The sequence below is a fragment of the Oryzias latipes genome, chromosome 16 (assembly GCF_002234675.1).
Source record: "Oryzias latipes chromosome 16, ASM223467v1".
Lineage (NCBI taxonomy): Eukaryota > Metazoa > Chordata > Actinopteri > Beloniformes > Adrianichthyidae > Oryzias > Oryzias latipes.
The window spans coordinates 6613042-6634624 of NC_019874.2; the positions used below are offsets into that span (position 1 = coordinate 6613042).

General features: G+C 39.4%; 1 protein-coding gene across 2 annotated transcripts in view; it reads left to right on the top strand.

The window, feature by feature from the left end:
- The window catches only part of spire1 (spire type actin nucleation factor 1), a 47887-nt gene that overhangs the window by 6194 nt on the left and 20110 nt on the right, over positions 1-21583 (top strand). For both annotated transcript variants that reach the window (XM_023964198.1, XM_023964199.1), the window contains exons 2-4: positions 573-601; positions 8470-8706; positions 10887-11012. In XM_023964198.1, the coding sequence (XP_023819966.1) occupies positions 573-601; positions 8470-8706; positions 10887-11012 (392 nt within the window). The remainder of the gene's footprint in view (positions 1-572; positions 602-8469; positions 8707-10886; positions 11013-21583) is intronic.

The following is a 21583-nucleotide window of genomic DNA, read 5'->3' on the forward strand; positions in this document are numbered from 1 at the left end:
AAACATTGAAGAAAAAAGGCCAGCGCACTGTCTAGTGGGGTCCAGATGACCCCACTCCAACGTTAACGTGCCTTGGAGGCACGTTAACGTTGGAGTGGGGTCATCTGGACCCCACAAGATGGCACAAGTGTTAAGGCAATTAGCTGATTAGAATGTGAGACCATGAGCTTCCGACATTGACATTCTTTCACAATGTGCAAATGTACTGAGACACTGCATTTATTATCTAAAGGCCATAATCATCACAATTACATGAATTTAGGATTTGAACTATTTTAAATCTATGTGTATTCATCCTTTATAAAATAAGGCTTTTCTTATTTAATTAAAAATGGCACCCAATGGTTTAATCTCCCCGTTCCTTGACAGGTATATAGCGTATAACATTTGTTCAATGGAGTTGTCTTAACAGATACTACTGGGCATAGTGTATTACTGAGACTAAAAAAAGGCAAAATTTTGTTCAGTTGTTCATGTTTTTATGTTGAATTTCAACTGCATGTGTGTAATGTTTTTATGCATTTGTAAATCAGGCTGCTGCTTGTTCTGATGGTTGTCTTCTCTCCTTACAGGTAAACACAGTCCTTGCACAAGAGCCGAGGTGAGTAACTTCCCTCTAATTCTGCTGAATTGGTGACATTTCAGCATCAACACAGCAGTGCAATGTGAACATGTTTTTCCTTGTGTATCAGCCCGTGTGAATGCATCACTTGCAGGCTTTTATGGATCACATTAAGGTCTATATATCTGTATCTGAACAAGCAAACGTAGAAAAATTTACTGACTTTATGTCTTATAAACTCTGCTGTGATGCCTGTGGCTGCTTTTGTTGGCTTTGATTTACTTTAACTATCATGAGGGAAGATGCTGAATTTGGTAAAATGGAAATGGAGACACCAATTAGAGAAATGTTAATAACAAAAATAAAATCTACACACTTGTTTGTACATTGCAATACAAACCTACATTTATTTAAGTACCAGCATTTTTTTAATCAATTAAACTTTATTGTACTGATGTGACTTTGATGGCTGCTGGACGCTTCTGAATTTGCACTGAGACATTCCAAATGCTTTTGGCTTTTACTTCTTCCTTCCTGTTCCTGCTTTATTTTCTAGTGCTCATTCTGGTAGTATTTTCTACATCTTTATTTGTTTGTTTATGCATTTTGCTTTTATGTGTTGCTCCGCAACTATTTCTTAAACATTAATGACTGTTGTTATGTCATGAAAACATGTAGAGATGGTTTTTGCTTGGTTGTAATCCATGTCATGTTTAAAAAGGTTTTCTTAAACTAGAATGACTGTTTTACCGTGATGAAAAAGCATCATGGTGATAGTAATGGTGATAGGGCTGCAGGGTGGTGTAGTGGTTAGAGAAACCAACTAGAGTCACAGTATGACAGCACCCTTGCCTGACAGCAAGAAAGCTCTGGTTCGTTTACCTTTCTGTGTGGAATTTGCATGTTCCTCTCATGCATGTGTGGATTTTCTCCAGCTTCCTCCTACAGCCCCAAATCACGCTTCATAGGTTAATTGGTGTCTCAAAATTTCCCCTGTTCTGAAATTGGATGGTTGATGATGACGACATGGTTGGTGTTCTACAATTAGCGTGTAAAAACAGAGCAGAACAGATTCGTTTGGCAAAACTTCTTAGCTTTTGATTTTGTCATACATTTTAAGAATTGGGGGGGGGGGGGGGGGGGGGGGGGGGGCTTCACGGTGCCACAGTGGTTAGCGCTCCTGCCTCACAGCAAGAAGGCCTGGCTGGGGGACCTGAACCAGAACATCAATGGGGGACCTTTCTGTGTGGAGTTTGCATGTTCTCCCCATGTATGCGTGGGTTTTCTCTGGGGACTCTGGCTTCCTCCCACCATCCAAAAACAGGCTTCATAGATTCATCGGTTACTCTAAACTGTCCATAAGAGTGAATGTGAGTGTGACTTGGTGTGTGATTTGTGGCCCTCCGACAAACTGGTGACCTATCCAGTGTGTACCCAGCCTTCGCCCATGAGTGGCCGGGATAGGCTCCAGCAACCCCGTGATCCCAAAGGGAACAAACGGTACAGAAGATGTACGTTTTAAGGATTGGCAATAGAACTTTACCACATTTTAATTACATGACCGTGGAAGCGCTTTGGTTATTGCAAAATTCTGAGCAGGGATCGTCTTTATCCAGTTGGCCAAATCGGACATAATGTTTGCAGCTACATGGGGTTAAATGAAGCAAACATCTGGCTTTTGGTGAGAGAGTTAGATGTTCCATTTATTGCAGCAGTCTGCAGGAGGATCTGGTTCGTGTGTCACAGAGCAAAAAAACAGCAGATGGAGAATTGTTGAGTAACTTGAGATCAAACAGTGGAGTGCAGGAGCAGTGAGTGTGAACTGCATAGTCTTATAAACCCTTGCTAAGCAGCTTTGCATTTGAAATCTCACAATACACTTTGTGACAGTCGGGCGGAACAACGTCTGTAAAATTGTTTGATGTTTGATGGCATTCTAGTCGTTCGGCTGGCACACATCATGGAATCAAGCCGAGGCTGCATGAACAGGAGCACGTGTGCAGTCATGGCTAACACGTTATCCCCACATGGCTAAAATCTGTGTGAATTCCTGCAGATAATCCAGCTGTGAATGTCAGATGATGCATCATTCACAGTTAGTGCATCTGCTGTCAGCCACAGCACCGTTGCTCTGGTTGTTTGCAATCACTGTGTTCATTCTGTGGGCTTGTTTCAGCAGTGGGTGTGTGCAGGCAGGCCTGCTCCATGTGCTGCAGTGCACACTCAGATTTGTGGATTATGCTTTATCGCATATGCTTCATCCTCTGTCAAAGTTTAACTATGCATGCCTGCTTCCCTTTAACGCTGCTGCAGGGATTAGAGTTTGAGTCTGCCTGTAATAAGACACAATAATAGGTTAGTCTTAAACCAAATCCACTTTCAGACATTCCAGCATAAAGCGGGACAAAGCAGGGCTTGAAATGTAACCTGGAATGAAGACGGTGGAAACATATTCCAGTTTTAACAGTGATTGTTGATTTAGATTGTTGGCAGACCTAAACTGAAGGAGCATTCATTCTAAAAGACATGCTCTGGTTAAAGTCCCACTTAAAAAAAATAGAAAATGAAGTAAAAAATAAAGAAAAGATGAAGCTTAATATTGCACTTCTGAGTATTCTGTTATTCACATTGTTGTGAATCGGGAGGAAATAAACTTTTTGTGACGTATGGCTCATAAACTCCCTGCTCTGAGCTCTCAGCAATGGTTAGGGAAAGGGGGGCGGGGTTGCTAAGTGCCAACAATCCCGCCCACAACTCAGAGACAACTTTCTAATAAACTACTGCAGAAACTATGTCCTAGAAAACAACACAGGTTTTTTGATTTCTGCTAAAAACAGCACAATCATAATTAAAAGACCACCGGGAACACTTTGAAAATAGATCAAAAGATGATCGGGGTGGGACTTTATTAGAATATAATTTGGCAGAAAAGCATGTGAGTAAGGCTCATCAGTTCAGGAAAAAATATGACGAAAGGTGTGAGCAATTCAAACTAATAATGTGAATCTATCAAGTGGAGGGGCTGAATGTGGTTTTAGTTACTGAGAAATAATAATATATGCGATAGATGTCACTAGGATCCATAGAGCTGTCAATGATTTAAATTTAGGAAAAAACTACCTAGAATCAATGTCAGATCTCTCATATATAGAGATTTCAGATCTCTCTCTCTCTCTCTCTCTCTCTCTCTCTCTATATATAGGGTTTATATCCATTTTAGTTTTTGAGCTTGACTTATTTTTTGCTTGTTTGGAAAAAAATTAAAGCTATTGTGGTTTATTTTGAAAGTGAATGCATGTTAACACTGCATGTCTTATGGAATCTTGCAACATTCCAAACAGATAAAAACAAACTTTGTGGCTGTCATTCAGAGTGTAAAAGCTCAGCTGAGATGACAATGTTGTTAGGTAAAACATGTAATTGTTCTCTTTTAGCTGGCATGATTGCTTTCCATGACAGCAGTCCTGACTCTGCAGCTCAGAGGGTGGATGTGCTTCCTGCTCGGATGATGTTTGCTAACCTGCAGGCATAGACGTGCTGCCCCGGCATGCGCATCACACTCCTTTTCCTCCTTGTGCTTTGTTTCTTATCCCCGCCCTTTCTCTCTTCCATCCCATCATTCTGCATGGCTGCCTTAAAGCCTGGGAACCAGAGGGGATTTTTCATGTAAAGTGGAGATGTGTTTTCCTCTGCCTCACAGTCATGGGAGCGCTCTCATATGCTGCAGTTGGAGCAGAATGTTCTCATAAACACGTGTGTGGAGGTCAGGAGTCCGTTCCTGTTGTGCTTTGCTGAAGACATTTGGCTCATGTTGGTTTAAATGAGTTGTTTTAATAAAAATAAATAAGGTAATTGTTGTGTTAAGACAAAGTTTCTGCTTTCTTTTTCCCACAGTAATGTCTAAGGAAAAAAAGGATAATCTTAGGATTACAAGTTCACCGCCAGAGATTTTCACGTTCCTATGATAACAGTGTGCAATACCTTCAAGAAGCTCTTAGTCTATGGCTCTGAAGCTAAACTCCACGGATGTGGATGGAAAAGCAAAATGAGTTAAAAAATGACAGCAAACAATAGTTGGAATGGTGGATGAAAGAATTTAGATGAACTTCCAGATAAATACAAGCTGATCTGCTGATCTCCCTTCAAGTTCAATTCCTCAACCTAAGGCTTGGGAGTATTTTAGCTATTCCAGGACTTTATTCTTCTGTACAGAGATCTCTGATGTTGTTCCTGGAATCTGCTGGTGCTTTTCTCTGGTTCACAGCCCCTAGTTCCAGTTACCACAGGGTCTGCTGTTGGCCTCACCTCCACATTGTTTGCAGCTCTTCAAATTAGTCCATTGTTGTTTCTCGTTTTTGTCACGGTCCTTCTTCCTGAATTGGATCACTGTGCGCCGGCGAAAAAACGGCAGACCTATACGGGCACACAGGCAGACCGCACAAATATCACGATTGTAGATCACTCGGAGATCCTATAAGCCTTATGGCATAATGGGGAAAATGTTCAGCCACATTTTCTTCTACAGGCATGCTGTGGGCGACAGGTCGTAGTGAACATTTATACAACATGCAGGGGTACGTTAGCGGAAGTAGGTGAGACATAGGCGTGATTTTCCATTTTTTTAGCTACCACAAACACTGCACACTGCACGTGTAGCCTATTAGTGCTGTTCAGGTTGTCAGGACTCAGGGCTGGACTCAGATGCAGAGTTTAAGAGCTTTAATCTGATTGCTATGGCTATGGCACAGGGTACAACCAAACAAACTGGCACCGGACAAAGGGAGACTCAGACAATTTAAGACACGAGGAAGGGAAACACAGGTGGAAACAATCAGGGTAGATTAAACAGTCACACCTGTAGGGAACAGACAAGGGCAGGAAGTAACAAGGCATGAAACGACAGGAGAGCTTGTGTTTCAAAATAAAACAGGAAGTACAACATGAGACCACAGAGGTGACAGACATTGACCAAAAGTGCACAACTCAGGACATAAGATTAGACTGACGGGACATGACACAGGTGAAAAGTGTGTGGCCTTTGTGTGTAGCCTGGCTGTTAGAATTTTGGAAATTAGACAATCAGAGCTTAATTTGTGTGTACATCCTTTATGTGTCCTATGGATACTTATGTATCACGTGCACACTTGGTGCGCGCAGCATTTGCGCGCGGTCAGTAAGGAGCCAGCACGCATATATCACTAATGACTAGAATGTAGAAAAAGGACACTATACTACAGAACCACCTTTTTGTCGTAGGTGTGTGTAACTTACATTATTCTTACAAATGCTTCACAATACACTTACCACATGCATGACAATGGTACACTCCATTTTCATAATGTCCCTTAAGGTGACTGCACGGTCTTCAAGACAACTGCAGGACCATCCTGCACTCCTCTGAAGGGTCAACTCTATGACCCTCCACGGGCCCAGACAACCCAAAAACCCACAGCACCTATACAGGTGCTTGTGACTATGGCATAAACATTAACAGGACGAGGCAGCAGCTCAGTTTTATGCAGCAATGAAACCAGGAGCTTCAGTTCTCTGAAAGATACAGTGAAACGGAAACAGCTTTGATTATTGATAACTTAAACATGTGATCAATTAAAGAGCAGAGCACAAATGGATCAGAAATCAGAGAACTTGAATAAAAATCCTGACTAAAATCAAACCTAAGTAAAAACAAAAAACCTTGTTTTCCACACTCCTGATGATGTCTAACAAATTTTATTGATTACATTGTTCAATTCCAGACATAAAATTGTTCTTTGTCATGGGTGTGACAGGATTTATGGGTCCTCAACTCTTTCAATCTGGTTTTTGAAGATTTTTTTTTAACTATAATGACTCATGTGATTATATCATTGTATTTGTGCTTTTTTGTTGATATTGTTTGACACTGAATTTGCCTGAGAATGAATTGTGGTAACGTATATACAGTAAATGTACCTGTCCTGCTTTTACATACAGTACAGACCAAAAGTTTGGACACACCTTTTCATTCAGAGTTTTCTTTATTTTCATGACGTGGAATTATATACATAACAAAAAAGTGTGAAACAACTGAAAATGTCATATTCTAGGTTCTTCAAAGTAGCCACCTTTTGATTTGATTACTGCTTTGCACACTCTTGGCATTCTCTTGATGAACTTCAAGTCACCTGAAATGGTCTCCAACAGTCTTGAAGGAGTTCCCAGAGATGCTTAGCACTTGTTGGCCCTTTTGCCTTCACTCTGCGGTCCAGCTCACCCCAAACCATCTCCATTGGGTTCAGGTCCGGTGACTGTGGAGGCCAGGTCATCTGGTGCAGCCCCCCATCACTCTCCCTCTTGGTCAAATAGCCTTTACACAGCCTTGAGGTGTGTTTGGGGTCATTGACCTGTTGAAAAATAAATGATGGTCCAACTAAACGCAAACCGGATGGAATAGCATGACGCTGCAAGATGCTGTGGTAGCCATGCTGGTTCAGTATGCCTTCAATTTGGAATAAATCCCCAACAGTGTCACCAGCAAAGCACCCCTACACCATCACACCTCCTCCATGCTTCACTGTGGGAACCAGGCATGTAGAGTCCATCTGTTCACCTTTTCTGTGTCGCACAGAGACCAAAAATCTATAATTTGGACTCATCAGATCAAAGCACAGATTTCCACTGGTCTAATGTCCATTCCTTGTGTTCTTTAGCCCAAACAAGTCTCTTCTGCTTGTTGCCTTTCTTTAGCAGCGGTTTCCTAGCAGATATTCTACCATGCAGGCCTGATTCACACAGTCTCCTTGTAACAGTTGTTGTAGAGATGTGTCTGCTGCTAGAACTCTGTGTGCCATTGACCTGCTCTCTAATCTGAGCTGCTGTTAACCTGCCATTTCTGAGGCTGGTGACTCGGATGAACTTATCCTCTCCAGCAGAGGTGACTCTGGGGAGGTCCGCATGTTAGCCAGTTTCTTTGTAGCGCTTCATTTCTTTTGCAGACCTTAATTTCTTAAAGTAATGATGGCCACTCGTTTTTCTGTACTTAGCTGCTTTTTTCTTGCCATAATACAAATTGTAACAGTCTATTCAGTAGGACTATCAGCTGTGTATCAACCTGACTTCTGCACAACACAACTGATGGTCCCAACCCCATTTATAAGGCAAGAAATAACACCTATTAAACCTGACAGGGCACACCTGTGAAGTGAAAAACATTTCAGGTGACTACCTCTAGAAGCTCATCAAGAGAATGCCAAGAGTGTGCAAAGCAGTAATCAAAGCAAAAGGGGGCTACTTTGAAGAACCAACAATATGACATATTTTCAGTTGTTTCACACTTTTTTGTTATGTATATAATTCCACATGTGATAATTCACATGTGGCTTCAGTGTGAATCTACAATTTTCACAGTCATGAAAATACAGAAAACTCTTTGAATGAGAAGGTGTGTCCAAACTTTTGGTCTGTACTGTATGAGCAGGCAAAACTCTAAATAAAAATATTTTTATATTGAACTCCTTAAAGTGTCAGAAGTGTTGTTGTTGGTTTGTCATCAGCTGGGTTGATAAAGAAAACCTGTTTTGCTTAAAATGCTGCACTATCATCTGTTTTGTGAAGATTTGTGCGTTTGTAGAAGAAACAATCTTAAAATAGAACCGTGGGTTAATCTCCTCATGTATATTCATAATGTAGTAGGTCTGGCTTCAGCAGGTCTAAATGGTCATCCTGTTTTACACATGCACACCGCTGTGACCCAATCAGAACTTGGGCCACAGTGGCCTTGAATTATGGCCCATAAACCCTGGACTGACTTTAAAGTGGACTACTCCATGACTTTCAAAGTTATACACCTGCTGCTGTAACTGTGACGTAAAATCAGTTTGCAAGGTGATTTGTTTGTAACATTTTATTTATCTCTTGTGCACTTTTAGGTGATCGAGTCTTTGGGCATCATGATCTACAAAGCTCTGGACTACGGTCTGAAGGAGAATGAGGAAAGGGAGCTGAGTCCTCCTCTGGAGCAGCTCATTGACATCATGACCAACATGGTTGTGGCTGAGAAGGAGGCCTGTCCCGATGAGGGCTATGAAGCCACAGAGGAAGAGGACGAGGCTGAAGATGACCCAAACATCATCACTGCTGCTCGCAGCTACAGCGATATCCTGAAGGTAAATTAGGGGTTATTTCTGGTCTGGTTTCTGTTCAGTAACTAATAATCATCTGGTTTCATCTCTGCTCCACCACTGTTTCCAGTGGTGGAAAACAGCCCAGAAAGTGATAGCAGACACACCACTCTATTCGTGAGATGTGAAAAAATAAATATAAGGCCCATTTCTGTCAAAATTGGTTAACATAAAAGGATAACGAAATAAAAACAGTTAAGTTAATCATTGCTGCAGTAAAAAAGCTCAAATTAAATTTACGTCAGTAGGATCAGTATACCCAACTTTCTTTCTTTTTTGATTCTTCTTTCTTTCTTTTTAACTATCGCTACGGCCGACTACCAGTTGGCCTACTTTACCTACGGGTCAGCTGTCTTGATTTTGTTACATTTCCCTGTCGCTGCTCGCCGGCGGGCAGACCAGAAACTGAAGGGAACCAGGATACTTTTGCCTCCTGTGTCGGGGGCCAGGGCGGTTAGGTTCACCTTCACTTCCGGGTTGGGGCTTTTATTTTGTTAGGTTCCGGTTCGGTGTTCTGTTGTGCTTCTGTGGACTTGACGTCTTCATCGCCAGCACCTGTTTACTCACCTGTTGTCAATCACTGTTGTGTGTGTATATATACCTTCCGTTCCTCCTCACTTATCACCGGATCGTTCTCTTATGACTGTTACTAGTTTACAAGTCTCAGAAGCTTTCTCAGGATTAAAATCCTTGTGTTTCTCAACTTCTGTCGTCCTGCATCTTGTGTCCACATCTTCGTTCCTTGACATCCTGCTTGAGTTTTTCTTATTTTTTTTTCATCATTGTCTTGTTATCATCTTTATTTATTTTTTTTTTTTTTACAAACTAGACTTTTTTTTTACACCTACTAAAAGGGATGTCTGCTGCTCAGTACTTCCAGGTCCGGTGCATTGTTTATTCGATCAGCAGTTCTCTCTTGGCAACAAAGACTGCGGCAGGAGATCAGTATAATCTGTTTTTATTCAGCAGAGCGATGGTACCAGAGATTATTTCCCCTTCAGGGGATCAATAACATTCTAAAAGTTTTGTCCGAATTCCCACCCTCAGCCCTAAAAATGAAAAAAACTATATAGTGCGGGACTATGTAGTGCCCTGTATTTTAAAAGCAATTCGAACACCGTGGTCACTACTTTGTGAATATGACGTCATCTATTTCACGAAGTGAAAATCTAATTGATATGAGTGTTTTCGGATGAGCATTTATGCATCTACTGAAGATGAAAATGTTGATAGTTTATAAAAAAAAATTATTCTCAAAAATTGTTCAAATGCAATGCATTGTGGTCTATATTTGCCAATCTAGTGAGAATCGATGCACGCTGATTTTTTTCGAGACTTCTGGGATATTTCTAGGGATCTTGATTTTGGAGTTGTAGATTTGGACAGCACTACAAAATGGCCAATGCACTATATAGTGCACTTAGTGAGTAGTGAAGGAATTCGGACATAGCCTCGATGTAGATGCCTGTGACCCTGTGACCTATTTTTGACAGTTTACAGGGGAAATTTCGTATTCAAGAAAAGCAAGAGTCATTTTCACAACAGAAAAATTATATTTAAAACAGACATGTCAAACGTAAAACTAAATGTTGTATTCATATATTTTATCTTAAGATGTAGGATTAATTTGTGCACAATTTTGTATTTATGCATATGTTTCTTATTGACAGTTATCTCACCCCATACACAAACAGTATTGCATTCATTAGTGCAACAGATTTTAGAGTTTAAGTTACTTTAAAATGACTATAAAGCAAACCATGTATTGAAATGTCATTTTCTAACGTTGTATAGTAAATTGAAACGCAAGTTAAAACGCAAATTAAAGTGAAAATTGCAAAATGGATTGTCATCTGAATTATGTCATCAAAAACCCATGACAATTTAAAATGCAATTGATTTTGTTTTTAGTTTATATTTTATGTTCAAAACTGTCATATTCAGTTTTAATAATGAAATCTAAATTGCTAAATGTATTTCCATATTCCAAGCCTGAATTCCATATTGAATTGTCAATTGAAAAATGCATTTTCAAATTGCATGATCAAATTGCAAATTGAATTGTCTATTGAGATTAGCATATTACTTTGAATAAGGACTCAAAAACTTCCATACGTCCATGTTTCGTTTGGTGTACCGAAAATGCATCACGCTCCTCATTACAGCTTTGTACGGCTCACTTGCCCAGCCCCTCGGATGCCCCCAGCCACTACCAGGCTGTTTGCCGAGCACTCTACACAGAAACCAGAGAGCTCAGAACTTTCCTGCAGAAGATCAAGAGTGCCAAAGAGGTGAGTTTTCGGAGCTTTCACCATCTTCCCCATAGCTGGTAGACTTGAATTAGTTGTAGTCTTTTAAAAAAAAAAACTTCCATAAACTTTGTTATTATTCTTTGTTTCAAAAAATGTCCCTTCAAATAAAAATGTTTTCATCAAACATGGTCTAACCTACACTTAGTCATCTTCTCTTGTAGGACCTTTTTCCAGTTTACGACGGTAAGACATGATTTTATTCAGCTGGTTTTCGTCTTATTCTTCTATACTTTGGAGATCTGTGAGGTGACTACAGCTGTGAATTAATGCTGGTTGCTGTTAATTCTGGAAAGAGGAATTAAGATTTCCTTAACAAGAAAGTTTCAGGAGATTTTTGGAAATGTCTTTTTACAATAACGAATCACAGTCTCCTCACATGAGTGTCTTCATGTTTCAATACGATACTCTGGAACCCGTCTCCAACTGAATCCAGGACTGTGACATTCCAGATGTGCACAGCAAGTACGTGACCCCCAGCAGTGTTAGAGCCGAAGCCCAGCGAGGGGGGTGGAAGACAAAGTCAGACGGAGCAAGTTCGGGCTGAGCTGGGTCATGCAGCGCAGAGGCAGGTTGACAGGGGACAGCAGACAGGTTGCCAGCCAGGAGCGCTGACTAATGACTGACATTCTGGCAGAAAGGTGGTGGTGGTGAGCAGGACGTTATAAAGGCAGCTGCACGGTGAAAAGCATGAGATCGATTGCAGGGCAGACAAGAAGAGCTGGATCCTGACAATTTTAGTCATAATTTGCATTCAAGCTCTTTTAGCTCTGTTTCTGCTCCTTCGTTGGTCACATGTTTTAGTTAATAATATTCAGCTGTTTCTGCTTCACTTTTACTTTCAGAGAACTAAAGGTTGTGGTTTCGTTATGGTTTAACTCTAGTCCAGGGGTCTGCAATCTGAGTGCTCTGGAGCCACATGCTGCTCTTTTATTCCTCCATTTTGGCTCTTTGGCTCTGAAGAAAATTGCAAACAATCTGAAAAAGTCATTGTTTTGATAATTATTTCTTAGTTAATCGAGTTTTTCATTTAGGTTAACATGTCAGATAACTGAGTAACATTATGGTAAAGGTTTTTAGTTTACTGTGAGAGTGGTTTATTCTTTTTTTATTTATACAATATTTGTTTGATCATTTTATACATATTTTTTTAAATGGATTTTACACCCATGTTCTGGTGTTTATAGTTAATAATAATAGGAGAAAAGCAATGAAGGTGCTCCAAATAAGCTAAAGCTGTTATACAGAACAAAATAATTTTGCTATAATGTAATTGTTCTAAATAGCTAAAAAGCTACATTTAATAAATGAATGGCTTAATGGCAGAAAAACATAAATAAAAGGTATTTTCTAAATAGCGAAGTGGGACTTGCGCAATGCACGGGCCGTTGAAGGTTGCAGACAGACCCCTGCTCTAGTCTAACTATCACAGCCCATTGAAATCCATCCTTCTTGGTCCGTGGAGGACCTGTTCTGACTTCAGCACAGGTCACATTCTGATGTCCTGACCGTAAACTGGCCTCATGGCGAGCGTGGAGGACAGGGATTGGCTCTCAGGGTTTGGCTGGGTGACAGGTTGCAGTGGTGCTCTGTGAAGGGACTATTCCATCACTGCATGTCACACTTAGATAGCAACAGAAGTAAATAGGTGGACTTTTAAATCTGGACAATATGACTCATTAATCAGGTTTGATTCACATATGCCTGCATTGTTGTGCTCTTTATAACAATTCATGTTCATTTTGCTACTCAATAGGTATGAGGCCAGAACAGTCTCATAATTCAGAATTGCACACAGTCTGTCACAAATGCACACACTCCAATTCACAACTGTAATTTTATGCAAACGTGCAATCTATATTTGGATATGCACACTAAAGGTTTCACAAATGCACACGTTGTGTTTCAGACGTGCACACTAAATGGTTTACAAATGCACAGGAAGTGTTTCATAGATATCCGCCCTGTTTCTAACAAATGTGCATGGTGCATTTCACAAAAACACAATACATTTTTCAAAAAAATCACAATAAATGTTTCACAAATGCACATTAGATGCTTCACAAACATAATTTTTAGGTACACTTGTAATATGATCATATGAATTGCAGAATGTGCATTTACAAACCCCCTCTCATTTGTGAATCTCACCACATTAGTAAGATAAATTCCTGCGTTGAATTTTGAGACTCTCCTGATGCAGCAGGCCAACAAATGTCATCATTGGCTAATGAATCTGTCAATCAAACCCATCAGCAAAGCAAAACTGTGTTCGTTTTCAGTCAATCGAATGACCCCTTAGATTTTTTCGACACTTTCACACTTATGGCGGAACTGCTCAGCAGTTGAAGGCACACAGCAAGCATGTTGGAAACAGGGTACATATGTATGAAACCCTTACTGTGGATTTGTGAAACCTTTGGGGTGCATTTCCATATTTTATATTGCACATTTGCATAAAATTACAGTTGTGAATCGGAGTGTGTGCATTTGTGACACAGACTGCATGCAATTTACAATTATGAGACTATTTTGGCCTCGTAATTAGGTCTTCAACATTTTTACATAAGGTGATTTTTTATATTTTTTAAAGATGTAACAAAAAGGTTAAACCTAAAATCCCATTTAGACTGCTCCCTAACCACTAAGAGTGTTGACTTTTATTTCTGGGCAGAGCTGGCTTTTACCTTTAATCCACACAGTAAGGTGGAGCCCAGGAGGCCCTCTGGACATTTCTCCTCAGGAGCCATTATCTGTAGGTTGGAATGTTTCTCACAAGGAGCAGTGCATGTGCTCGTCCTCAGGGTCTCTTCCTGCAGAGCTGCTGCTCTTTCAGAAATTCCTCTGAATGAACATAGAGGAGTCGGCCGGTTGCATAACTTGCAGAGAAAGGAGCTTTATAATGGAGGAAGTTAGGGACTGCGGTCATTGTACTCACTGAAGTGAACAGCATTGTTGAAAACGACTTTCCTGCTGTTGACAAAACTTTTAAATCTAGAATGAGTTGATAGATGAGTGAGTAGAAATAAGACAAATATAAATTCAGTGGAAAAAAAGGTTAAAACAATAATAAAAACACTTGATGGGCCTAAACCACGAAAATCATTTTTTTGAGCTTTAAGGTGTATTATAATGTTCATTCCTCAATATAAACAACCCCAAAGCAGTAATTTGATCTGTTCACACATTTCTAAGTATTCCTCTAAAAATCTAAACTCTGAGCAACAGCCCTCCCAACGAATCCACAAAAACCAGTGGGTTCTCACATTGTGATGTCACAAAGTGACAAACAGCTCCTCCCAGGAAGTACTGCCAGCTCCGCCCCCAGGCTAACACGCACACACCCACTTTCCCAATGGAGCTAGCAGTGATTGGCAAAATGCTTTCATTTTCAATTCACAAAATTCCCATCCATCTTTGCGAAAAACGGATGTTGTTTGTTTTTGTGGGAGAAACGCAGACACGCTGCTGAGGTCGGCTCTAGGTTGACGTCAGGAAATGGGCGGCGCGCAGAAGTAGCGAGAGGCGGAGCCTCAGAGATAAAGTTCTTACTTCTGGGTACTGAACTGTGAAAATAACTCATATTTCATTTAAAGAATTGTTCTTTAGTGTGCCAAAGGTCATATATTATCTTAGATATAGTTAAGAAAAGCCTGACAAAGGGCCTTTAATAAATATTTCCCAAATATTTCCCACAGTGGGAACTGTACACTCCTACTGTTGCAAGAACAAATTTTCTCACTATTGGATGAAAATTCTTGTTCTTAGTCTTGTAAATCATAGCTGTAAACTAATCTTATATTTGACTTTTGGACATATAAATGCAAAGATTGGAAGAATATAACGTTTTTCAATTGTACTTTGTTCGTTTTCTGTCAGGCAATGGTGGTGTAGGACCCAAAATGCAGGAGACCAGGATTGCTGACTGAAACAGAGCTATTTAATAAGCAAACTGCATCATGACAAAACCATGGGAGAGATAAAAATATGACAAGACAGAACTGAGCAGAGCAGAACTGATGACCTGACACTGAGGAACTGAAAACCTGACAGATCAGTGTCACTGGTTACACTTATCCTTCAAATACTTTCACAGATTTTCAAGCATCAATATATTTATTTTTTATTTTTAACAGAATTACATTATAGTGGTGTTTACTTTGTTTCTAAACAAACCAGATCAACTCTGGTTGGAGAAAAGCTGGATAGAAAGCATTTCCTGCAGGGAGCAAATGAAGTGTCAACACTCCCTTTATTAAAACATCATATATAATTGAAAAAAACAATAAGGAATCACGAAGTATAGAGGAAAAACAATGGAGTCAACAAGAAAGAAAACCAAGGAAGAAAACAAGCTTAGCTGTGATAAAGCAGCAGGAAGTCAAACTGGAATTGCAGTTCATTTGACAAGCATTTGATTTCTGAAAGCAATCACACAGAAGCTTCTAAAAGAGTGCTTCACAAAAAATAGAAATGTTATATGTTGACATCACAGCAAACATGTCTGGACCCATTTTAAATGACTCAAGAAGTTCTTTAGGTTGGAGTTAAAAAGATTTTGCCCCCAAAACTTATTATTTAAGAGAGAGTCAAACGGGGAAAGTTGGAAATTCTCAATAAGTTACCACCAGGTGGCGTTTGAGTGAGAATTCTAATATGTCATACATGACCTCAATGTGACAAACATCTGGGCACTCCAGTAGTTCTAACAGCAACAGCAACTTTTGCAGCGCCTTCTACGGGTCAATTGGCATCAAACTTGTTAAGCTGATTCGTCATGTAGTAACTAGTGTTTTAAATGTAATGAGGTCGGGTTGATTTGTTGAGTTGGAGCATCTTAAAGTTGAAGACCACACCTCCCATGTTTGCATGACGTTTTTTAGGAAAAAAAGGTTGAGGATTTATCAATACCATTGGATTGACAGATTTTTTGTAGCCTGCTGTCAAGTGGAGGTTGTGAGTTGTTGTCAGAAAAACATTGACTCAGAGCAACTTGGACTGCTTACCAACGTCATCTGGTGGCATCCATGTTTAAACCAAAAATGGCAATGCGATTGACTTTATTTGGTTGGAGCCAGAAGTGGACCATTTTCCACGGGTGACACTCACTCGGTCCAGTTCTCATATACAGTGTTTCCACGCTATCGTGGTTAACCTTTGGCGGTTTCTCAGATTTTTTTCAGTGCAATTGTTTTGAAGTGCACTGTGTTCTGTTTTTTGTTATTGTTGAGCTTGGCAATCAGTTATGCCGTGTCTCCTGTGCAGAATGCAATCAGTTAGCCCAGAATGACTTGAATCTTTGATTGCGATCAGATCTTAATTTTCATTCTGAAATCCTGGACTCATTTTTCAATGAAGGTTTGAACTTTAAGGGTTTAAACAAGATAGAAAAGCGTGGAAATGTTCATGTCTGGCTGAGAAAAGTGTAGAAGGAGTGTAATAGCCTAAAACATCTACAATCCTACCTCCCTGATTTTTCCTGGATATTTTTTGAACGCAACCGCCGTGACAAACGAGGGAACACCATACAGTCAGTGAGTCCGACAGAAGTGGGTGGTCCAATATAAAAAACGTTTTTTTAGCATCTAAGAAATCTTAGGGAAAGAATTTGATTCTACAACATAGAGATTTAGGCCCCTAAAACGTGTTGTAGTATAACTGTTAGTGGTGTGCATCTGTGTTTTGTATAGGGTTCTATTACATTGGACATCAAGGATGCCACTGTTCATTGTGCTTTTGGATTATAAAGATTTTTTTTCTGTTCTCTGCTTCAAAAGACACCCTAAACTTTCTCCTATGTCCTTAGAAAGTCACCTGTCTTTATCATTTTAAACTTGACTCAAACCAGTACTGTCATTTCTGTATGTTCAGACAGTTAATTGTGAGAGTTAAGACTCACAGCTTTAGGTTTGTTTGGCTCTGTAGCAGCTTAACCAAAGCTACTATAGAGCCAGCTTTAGTTAAACTGGGGTACAAAATTCTAAAGTTATTGGTCACCAAATGACCAATAACTGGGTCCAAGTCCTTTTTAAGATAGAGACTTTTAAAGTTTGGTCTCGTTCATTTCCTGTGAAAAACAATGTATTTTTTTCTGTAATATGTCTTCCAAGTGGAGCTTTACAAACTGGAAGTTAGTGACGCATGCTGATGACTGCTTTTGTGGAGAAGACATAGTGGGACAAAAAAGGTTTGGAATAAAATATGATAAAGAAGTACAACAACAAACTGCTTTCAGGAATCAGACAATAAAATATAGGAAAGAAGTAGGACGTCAAACCGTGATTGATTTCAGCAATCAGACAAATATAAGCATACCATCTGTGTTTTTTTTAAATCCTCAATGGAAAGTTGAGGTAAAGAGAATACTTTGTCATGAATTCTTTGTACTCGGATAGATCTACAACCCATTAGATTGTGTAGCTGGAACGGCAACTTCCTGGAAATTAAGCCCCTTATTCTTTCCCACTCAAAATTCCTTGGATTGCAACATTCACTAGCTGTGCGATAAAGTCCAGGACTCATATTGGAAATCAAATCCTCTGACTGTGTAATAGCTTATCTAATATTTTTGTTCATTAAAAAAATGGGTGAACAAAGCATTGAATTCAAATATTTCATTCAATTTGATTCAATTTAATTTTATTTGTATAGCCCAAAATCACAACAACAGTCGTCTCAATGGGCTTCGTACTGGGAATTGTAAAGTAAACATAAAAACAGAAGGATCATGAATTCACATAATTCAATAGGAAAATACTGAAGTGAACTAACTTAAACAGATTAAACCAAACTGGACATCCCAGCCATTAGACCCTACCTCTCAGTACGGAAAAACTCCTAAAAAAAAAAAAAAAAAACGGTTCCGGAAAAAATAAGAAACCTCAGGGGTGTCCACATGAAGGAGGGATCCTACCCCAGGACGAGGGAGGATTTAGTTGAAACCATTTTACCTTATAAAATGGAACATTGATGTAAGAAATCAAATATTTACAGAAAATAAATCAAATATTTACGGAGCCTGTGTGCTGACATTAAAAAACTAAAATATATCTCGTTCCCACAGATTAATATCTTTTTCCCACAAATTAATCAGTCATCTTGTTCGCACAAAATAATATTCCATTCCCACGAAATACTATTTCGTTCCCTTGAAATAATTAAGTTGTGCGAACGAAATAGTATCTTGTTCCCACAAAATAATATTCCGTTCCCACGCATTAATTAATGCATGCGAACGAAGTAATTATTTACGTGATAAGTCATTCATAAACAAGGATTGCTCCTTCGCCTACCGGACATAGCTCCTAGCTTCATAAATATGGATGTGAGCAATAGTTGGATTTACAGCAGATACCTTCACATTTCTGTCTGTGTGTGTCTCATTACATGGCATTGAAGACACGGAGGATGTTTAGAGATCAGATTTATTTATTTTAAAAAGATCTACAAAAGCATCATACTCGTTAGCGGTCACTTTACATCCGAAGGCTAGAAGGCTACATGCTACGTATCCCATCATGCATCACGCATCATGACCAGCCAATCATTTGCCTTGTCTGTTGTTACACTACAGTCATAGGGACACAGTGATTGGTCGAGATGCATTATGGGGAAAACGTGATGTCCGATGGGACACGTAGCCTACGGATGTAAAGCGATTGCTAACGAGCATGTTAATAAAGGACAAGTCCTGAATATTATTATTCCTATGTGACCCTAAACTGCAATATCCCATACCGCATTTCGGCATTTGGCTGTCCGAATGCCGGCATGACAAGTAAAAGAGCTCTGCGGCAGAGCTAGGTGCTATGTCTGGAGAATCGCTGCGGTATGGCGAAGCAGCAAGCTTGGGCATCTTAAATCTTATAATATTTTTCTTATATTCATTGAGACAATAATACATTCATTCTTGTTTTTCTTTTTCCTTTCTATAACGAATTTGGGTCACAGAGACACGGAAGTTACCACTGAAAGCAGCTTTTGCGGCAGGATGGAGTGCATATCCGTGATTATGAATGACTTATGACGTGAACAATTTTTGCGTTAGCACGGATTCCTTAATTCGAGGGAACGAAATAGTATGTTGTGGGAACGGAATATTATTTCGTGCGAACAAGATATTAATTTGTGGGAACAAGATCTATTTTATTTTTTAATGTCAGGACAGGGGCTCAGTAAATATTTACTGTTTAAAAGGCTTTTTTTTTATTATTACTATTTTTTTTAGTAAAAAATAAATAAATAAAAGGGAGTTTTTTAGTATTATTGACATCATCATTGACTTCCCTATTGCACTATTAATAAAATGTCCTTTGAAGTAGGAAGAGCATACTTGGCTTTTGTTTTGCAGGACTTTCTTAGAAAATAGATGGAAAACAGCAAAGGTCTTGCTATGTGTTTGAAAATTTTGTTTTATTTGCTGTTCCTAGAGAAAATTAGAAGACGACAATACATTTTCAAGTAAAAAATTAAAAAAAAACTGCAAATTCCAATGCAGAAGTTGGAAACCTGTCATAGATTTTCTGCCTTAAAGCATTAAATGATTCATTTAGGAATTTCGGATTACATGCTTTTAACCCTGAAACTGTCTTTTTTTCAGACAGATTAGCAGTGCCATTGAGATAAACCTATTGATTGTTAAAAATAAACTTATGAGCAGCTTTGACACACTGACCTGTGATTTAGTTATCTGCATGATTTTGACCTTCTGTAACCCGTCAGTCGGAAAAGCTGTCCTCTGAAAGCGAGATAGAGGATTGTGGTGGGTCTACAGTCAGCTGGCCAGGCTCTTGTGACCATTTCATCGAACTTTAAGCTGTGACGTCTCCCTGCAAATGTCAGCCGGAGGGAAGGTATTTGCTGTTTGACTCTTTTGTGTCGTCCTTGTCTCATTTGCGATCTTTGACATCAGCAGTGCAGATAAACACAGAAATGCCCTGTTGATGCACAGCTGAGGAATGCAGATGCACCTCGGGTCTTTTGGGTTGTTTATCTGTGAGCACAATCATGTGCAAAGCTTTTATTGTTGTAACATTTTTCTACTTTAAACAATGTGTTTAATTGCCAGAAATAAAGAAAAGTAGAATAAAATGTAGCATATGTGCAGTGGGAAGATTTCTTACTGTACAGGGACATGTTTTAGTTTATTCCTCCTACAGGGACATAAAAAGGTGTGGGAATAAACGTTTAATCATATTACAGACAGCTTGCCAAGCCTGAAGAAATATGAGAAAAAAAAGTCAGACTCCAATGAGTATGCTGAATGAAAAGATTAGGAGAGTAACCTTGAAAACACTAAAAAAAAACTGTACAAACCACAAAACCTCTGGAACGTTGAGACAAAAATAAAAATCTCTTTGTTCAAATCAGTTTCATTCAATCTGTTTTTTGTTTTGTTTTCTTTAATGTCATGAATGCAGATATATAAATAAAATTAAATTTGTTTTCTTTAATGTAATACATGAATCGCACTGCACGAAACAGAGGCATGGAGAACCAAATGATGAATAATGATCAAGAATAGAGAAGAGAAGGAGGGTAGAAGTAGATGAGAAGAGAGGACGGAACCCCAGTGCACCATAGTTACCCCAGCTTCAACTTCCAGCAGCCTACTACCAACTAATTGTTATTAAGTTTAATTTAAACACATTAACTTTAGGTTAAGTAATCTCAGAAAACTAGCTAGTCTGACAATAAGCCTGTCCAAAGAGGAATGTTTTAAGCCTAACTTTGAATGTGGAAAGTGTGTCGGCCTCTTGCTGGGAGTTTATTCCATAAGACAGGGGCTTGGTGGCTAAACGCTCTACCTCCAACCGTACTTTGACTAATTCTAGGAACCACAAGCAGTCCTGCGTTTTGGGAGTGAAGTGTTCTGTTTGGGTGGTAAGGGACTATGAGGTCCTTAATATAGGACGGGGCCAGTCCATGTAAGGCCTTATAGGTTAACAGGAGGATCTTGAACTTGATTCTAGAATCAACTGGGAGCCAATGGAGTGAAACTAACACAGGAGTGATGTGATCTCTTCTGCTGGTTCCAGCTAACAATCTAGCTGCTGCATTCTGAACAAGCTGGAGACTTCTTAAGGAACTCTTAGGACACGCCGCTAACAAAGAGTCACAGTAATCCAGTCTAGACGTAACAAACGCATGGATGAGTTTTTCAGCATCACTCTTAGAAAGTATATTTTTGATCTTAGCAATATTCCGCAGGGGAAAAATATGTGACATATGTGAGCCTTAAATGATAAATCCTGGTCAAATAAAACCCCTAGGTTTCTAACTGTCGAATTTTACACCATCCAGGGAGACTATCTGAGCAGACAGAGCATCTCTGAGGATTTTAGGACCTAGTATAATGACCTCAGTTTTTTCTGGGTTCAAGATGTTCAATTGGAAGAATCTGAAACATTTCTTTGTACCATTGGGAAACTGTGGGAGGCTTCTCTCTGATCCATTGCAGAAGAACAGATCGTCTCGCTAGGAGCAAGAGTTTTTTCAACAATATCAACTCTGCAGCAGTTACAGTAAGCTTCTTCGGAGGTATATTCAAAAGG